General features: G+C 49.5%; 1 protein-coding gene across 2 annotated transcripts; it reads right to left on the bottom strand.

The window, feature by feature from the left end:
* Nucleotides 1-4,515: 4,515 nt before the first annotated feature.
* Nucleotides 4,516-6,052, bottom strand: LOC147648026 (uncharacterized). 2 transcript variants are annotated; one of them, XM_086867826.1, is made up of 2 exons: nucleotides 5,849-6,052; nucleotides 4,516-5,698 (listed from the first exon to the last, which is right to left on the bottom strand). In XM_086867826.1, exon 2 carries the CDS (start codon nucleotides 5,627-5,629, stop codon nucleotides 4,679-4,681), a length of 951 nt encoding a protein of 316 aa, XP_086723952.1. In that variant the 5' UTR covers nucleotides 5,630-5,698; nucleotides 5,849-6,052; the 3' UTR covers nucleotides 4,516-4,678. The 2 variants fall into 2 exon arrangements, with proteins under 2 accessions (XP_086723952.1, XP_086723951.1); XM_086867825.1 differs by having other exon boundaries at nucleotides 4,516-5,648.
* Between the last annotated feature and the right edge of the window lie 95 nt (nucleotides 6,053-6,147).

Raw genomic sequence — 6,147 nt, 5'->3', positions numbered from 1 at the left:
TTTTTTCTCAATTCTCCTCTAGATACCTTCACAGAACTCAACACAAATTAATTCTGTTTTCTAAGGTGGCCATACAAGTCCATTTGGCATCTTATACTCTGGCCATACATAATAACAATATTTTACCATCATCTCCATAGTTACCTCTGTGTGAATGCATAATCTGTCCCAAGATCTCAGCATTCTCCCCAAGGGACTCTCCGGGGGTATTGTGGGATCGTCATCCCTTTTGCCAGGACCCCTTCCCGGCTGTACCCTTGCAACCCTCCATGGGTACCCTGTTTAGCCTGTGCTACCCTCCATGGGTGCCCTGTTTAGCCTGTGCAACCCTCCCTGGGTGCCCTCCCAGGCTTGCCTGTGCTACCCTCCCTGGGTGCCCTCCCAGGCTTGCTCCCGGAAGATCCCATTTTACTCACCGGTGAGGTTTTCAGTGGTCCTTCCCTGTGGACTCTTCACGGACCCCCCTGGTCCGCCACTCGTCTGTCTCCTGGACAGTCTCGGGAACCCAATCGATCGCCCGGTGCCGGCCGCCACCAAGGGGAGCTGATCACCGAAACTGGGTGAGGCGCGCCTTCAGCTCCGCTCGCTGCCCGCCGCCCCGGACGGTGGAAATATCCCGGACCGAGCCCCCAAAAATTGTCAGGAAAATTAATCCACGAACACCAGAGGTTTATGTCCAAAAAGGAGACAGAGGAGTCCTTTTTCTTTATTCGAATAAAGGGAGAGGCCATGGGGCATTCCCCTGGGGTCTCTCAAATTTTTGGAGGGCGCAGCCTCCTTTTTATCCTAATTCCCGGCCGCTTGTCCCTTCTCTCTTTCCCCATAGGCTGAGGTACTTGAGAGGTACAGGCTTCCCGGAACGCCTGACACCTGGGGTACCTTCCCCCCCCCACCCCCAATGCATAATCCCTTCTTAACTTTTATGGAATTCATAGTGTTCTTTCAGTGCCTCTTTGATCTTCTACTGGAATCCATCCCATTGTTTCTGTCGTCTCTCACTGATAGCTACATCTTATCAACTTGTAATAAAGAATTGGGTAAATAAAAATTCGGAATAAGAAGTTTAAATAAAGTATGTATAATTATAACTAAATGAAAGTATGGAATAAGGAATTCTCCTCCAGGTCAAGGTAGAATTCCTTTTCCAAAAATCACGAATTGCAAAAGAACCCCCCCAGATAACAGGTTTCAGCAGACTCATCAACTCGGAGGAAAGGACAGGACACAGGCCATCATAGAAACAAAAGAACCAGCCTAAAAGTCTACCTCCAGAGAAAGGCAACGCCCGGCCGATTTCGGCCGGAGACCATCAAGCAAGACAAAAGGGACGAGCCTCAGGAAGATGGTCGTTGCCAGAATCGAACACCACACCCGCCAAACCCATACTACAGAAACTCAATCAAGAAAGACAAAGAAGAGACTACTCCTCCGAGATATCCATCGGCGCTAGCCCGGATCTCTCGATCCTGCTGTGATGAAATATGTTAAAATACATACAGACTCACTTTGCATTTGAGGAGACTCTGCCCGGATACTTACTGACTCAATGTTCTAGGCCAGGAAATCCATTCACCAGACAATAAGGGACATTTGGTGAATGGAAACTGGTTGGAATTCTAGCCTGGGGACATAAAATCCCTATAAAAACCCAGGCCAGAGAACCCTCAGACGTGGATTTGGGAACACCTATACCTTGCGTATAGACCCTGTCCACCCAGCGCTGCGCTGTCCATTTATTGTGGTTTTTTTTCCTCGCTGTTTGTTGCTTTATTAATTTATAATAAATTAATCTTTGTTATCTTTAATCTGCCGTTGCATTTATAACAACTGACCCACAGCTTGTTTGTAAAGACAAGCTCATCATTCCTCTCACGGCTGTGAAAGGTAACAGGGCTCTGGTTCAGCCTCCTCCCCCACAGGCCGGACAAGGCCGCGGGGGGAGCGGGGCTGGCCGGAGTTGTGCGGTTCCCAGGGGGGGATGGAGACTGTGAAGTGACAGGAGCCCCTTCTCAGAGGGGCTGAACCCCTCACAGGGCTCGCTGAGCCTTGTACAGGGGGGCTGCCAGGCCAGGCCAGTTCCTGGCTCAGGTGCAGTTTCTGCCACTGCTGAGATTTGCAGAGACTGCCGAGGAAGGGGAGGGAAAGCCATCAGCCTGCAGCATGCTGAGATGCTGACCACACTCCCCCAGAGCAGCCACCGAAAATTCTCCATCACAAACAGCCGCAGCCTCTGCCCAACAGAGATCAGGTGGCCATCCACAAGGCTTGAGCCAGATTTTAACCCTTTTATTACCCAGATGGGACCTGCAGATTTAATCCTTTTCCAGAGAGTGGAAAGTGAGAGTGATTCACATGTAAAGAGACAACACAAACCATCCAAGTCAGTAAAAGAAAGGATCAAGCCTCAGATGGGAAGAGGATGAGGAGATGCACTAATAAGTGGAAATATTCTTTTGTTAAGGTTATGGAGATGGACAATAATGTAGTGAAAAAAACTCCTTTAATTCATGAAAGAGTATTTCAAAGGGGTATGAAGTATTTCAAAGCATAGATCTGAGCAAAAGTAATCCATTGATGAAGCTGAGCAGATGGTGAAGCAGTTGTGATCTCATGAAATGCTGGAACAGAGAAAGAGAAGTGAGAGTTGCCAAAGACTTGTGGCCCCCAAGAGGAAAAAGAGAAAACTTCTGTTTCCAGAGAGGCTCACAAAGACAGATGAAGAGAGCCTTTGCCTTTGAATGACTCATCCTTAAAATGACATCCCTTGAGTTCATGGCCCATGAACACACCTCTGAGTGGTGTGAATTGGGAGGAGAACCTGATGGCAGAGTTTTCCGGGCAGCTGGAATCAGAAGAATAGAAAGTCATGAGAAAACTGTTTTCTTGTCAAGAACTCTCCATAGAATGACAAGAGAACTTCTTTTTCTCTACAAAGACTGATGAAAAGGATACTATGTACTATGTAGTTGTGACTGCTTTAACCACCAAGTTTTGTCTCTAAGTTGTCAGTTGGACAAAAAAAAGTTGAGTGGTGGGGAAGAAGTTTTTTTTTATTCTGGTTTCTTATTCTTGTAGTTTTGTTAATAAATTTTCTTTATTCCTTTTAAGTCTGTTTTGCCCTTCCCCTAATCCATATCTCACAGCAAGAAAGAAGTAAGTTTTTTAGTCATTTTTTTTTTTAGCTTGTGCTTTAAAACCACGGCACACCATCACCGAGTGCTGCCATGCTGGGCGTGCACAAAGTTCAGTGTAAACTGGAGTCCACAGCACCATAGACATAACTGGCACATTTTTCTCCATTACTTCATCAGGAGAGTGCAGGTGCAGTTTGCAAGTGCACAGGAATCCAGTATAGCCCCAGGGCTGGAAACACAGCCCCAGTATTTATCATGACACTGGAAAAGGGTGAGGCTCTAGAACATTTGCAGTACATCCATTACATCATTGTATGAGGCAGCACAGCAGGGCAAGTTTTGGAAAGGAGAGAAGATAATCCAGATCCTCCTGAAAGCTGGTTTTGTCATAAAACAAAGTAAGGTCAAGGGAGCTTCCCAGGAAATTCCTCTTCTGGGAGTAAAATATCAAGATGGATATCATGCAATTCCCATGAATTCAGTCAAGAAAATAACAGATCTGTCCCCACTGACCGAGCAAGAGGGAAGTTTCCTAGGCCCCCTGGGTTTTTGGAGAATGCATATTGCAGAGTAGAGTCAGATGTGACTTAGAGAAATAATTTTAAGATTTAATTTTAACAAATTAAACTGTTTATGCAGTAGCCCTTGGGGTAGTCAATACAGGACAAGATGTGAAAAATCTGCTGGATTTATGCTGGGGTGGGTAAAAACCTTGACTGAAGGCCATGTAGTTGTGGAGAGTAAAGTATCACCCACATTGCCCCCTGTTTAGTTTTATGTAAATGTTGCCAGAGAGTTCTATAGTTTCTTTGTTATCACTGGTTAAGATTTGATGCATTATCTTACATATTCCTAATCCTCAGCTTTTTTTGGTCCCTTTCCCTCAGATGCCGCCCCTACCTTGGTTTATATAAGTTACTGTGTTACCCTGTCCCTCGACTCTTGTGTGCATCCCCATATGTGTTTGGATTATGTGTTTGTTATTTTGCTTATTAAAGATCTTTTTTTTTGGGTCACACAATCATACCCATCCCTATTTATTTTCTCCACCCTCTGCCCTGAAAAGGTTTGTTGCAGCCACCCGTGCTGCAAGAGACTGACCCTGCATGGACCCTGTCCAGGCACCCAGCAAAGCCACTCTATCACTCCCCTCTGCCAAGTGGGCAGGTAAGAGAAAATATAGAGGCAGGCTGAGGGCATGGTCCTGTGGCAGGACCAGCTGCCCCTGATGCCTGCTGTGCCTATGGCTTCTGCTGCTCTGTGGGTGTGCAGCTGCAGCAGAAGCTGTGGGAAGAGGTGCTGCTGCCATGGCCATATGGCTCTGGGACCCCATGGCTGTGCCCCCCAGTGCCTGAGTGCCGCCCACAGCAGTACCCAGAGATTTTCTGAGGGAAATCACAATTTATTTCCTTCTCCTTGAAAAAGGTTTGCAAGAGCCCTGCTAGAGCTACTGGTGGAGCAGCCTCTGGCAGGCCTGGGGAGGGTTCTAGGGCCCGGGCTCTTCCTTTTGTCAGACATGTGGGGGCCCAGTGCACAATCAGTCCCTACCCTGGGAGCAGATGCAATTGATGCCCTGGACAGGGGGAAGCCTCTGATGCACCAGCTTCCTCCTCCTCATCGGAGCCTGTGGGGCTGCTGTTGGGAGTCCCTTGCTGGGAACTGCTGGAGCTGCAGCTGTTGCTGCTGGAGCTGCAGCTGCAGCTGTTGCTGCTGAAGCTGGAACTCCTAGAGTTGCTGGAGCTGGAGATCCTGGAATTGCTGGAGCTGGAGCTGGAGCTGGAACTGGTGGAGCTGGAGCTGGAGCTGGCCTCAGGGCCATTGTTCTCATCTTCTGTGGGCAGAAGCCTCTGGGCCTCCTCACGGTGCTGGCCCATAATGATGCTGATGACATCATGGACCAGTGGTGCTGTGTGTTCCTCGAGGAGAGGCTGCAGCACCTCAACCAGAACCCCAGCATTTGGCCCGTGGATGCAAAGGCCATGCAAGATGCTGCTCTCTATGGCATCTACCACCCACCACCAGCCCTGGTATATTCCTGCCAGCCTCTCATGCAGCCAGGGCCGCACGGATTCCAGGAGATGCTCTTGTTGACGGAAAATTTCTGCCCAGACCACAGGCAGGACACTCCCTGCAAACTCCAGCCCTGAACCTTCCTGCTCTGCTGTAGACACTGTCCCCTGTGGAGAAGATGAAGGGGACACCACAGGAGGATGGGAGCTGTTCTCATCCAGAGAACCAGGAGCTCTCTCTGCCTGGCTGCTGCCATCTGGCAGCTCCTCAGGGACTGTGACGGGTATCTCCAGATAGTCGTCTTCTCCATGATCAGAAAATCGCACAGTCACTATTGCTCCTCTGCAGAGTGGGCACACTGGATTTCTCTGTGTCCACCGCAGGATACAGCCCAGACAAAACTGGTGGTGACAGGGCAAAGTAGAAGCCACATCCTTAAAAGTGTCCTGGCAGATGGGGCAGTTGCTGTCAGTCTCTGTGGACATTTTTGTGCTCTTCAGCACGCTGTGGAGAGATAAGGATCAGCGGCTGTTTTCCCCCACTGCTGCCACCTCCTGCAGGAGGGAGAGGCCATGGTCATCAGCTGTTCGGGGGCAGGGAGGAAGAAATGGCCAGGCTCCTGGGGAAGGCCACCCTCCCAGCTCTCTGAGTCCTGTCATGCACCCCACAGCTGCCCTGGTTGGACATTTTCCTGCACAGCTTACCCTCAGTGCTGCATCTGCAGTGCTTGGCTGCCTGAAGCAGGCAGGGCAGGGAAAACAGGAGTGATGGCTCTGAGGCTGGCACCAAGATGGGCCAGTAACAGGCACCACCCAGCACTAGAGAAGCCTGGCTTGATCCTCCAGTCCTCACAATGTTGCTTGGATGGAGTTCAGGCTGCAGCCAGACTGGCCCAAGCTCTGCCAACTGAGTAGAAGCAGTGAGGAACACAAGGTCGTCATCCATTCCTTCTGTGACGTCACAGTCCACTGCTTGGTGACATCAGTCCCCACTCATCAGTGAC

Source organism: Cyanistes caeruleus, chromosome Z (assembly GCF_971803275.1).
Source record: "Cyanistes caeruleus chromosome Z, bCyaCae1.hap1.1, whole genome shotgun sequence".
Lineage (NCBI taxonomy): Eukaryota > Metazoa > Chordata > Aves > Passeriformes > Paridae > Cyanistes > Cyanistes caeruleus.
The sequence above is the reverse complement of the archived record's forward strand: the minus strand, read 5'-3'. Positions and strand labels throughout refer to the sequence as shown.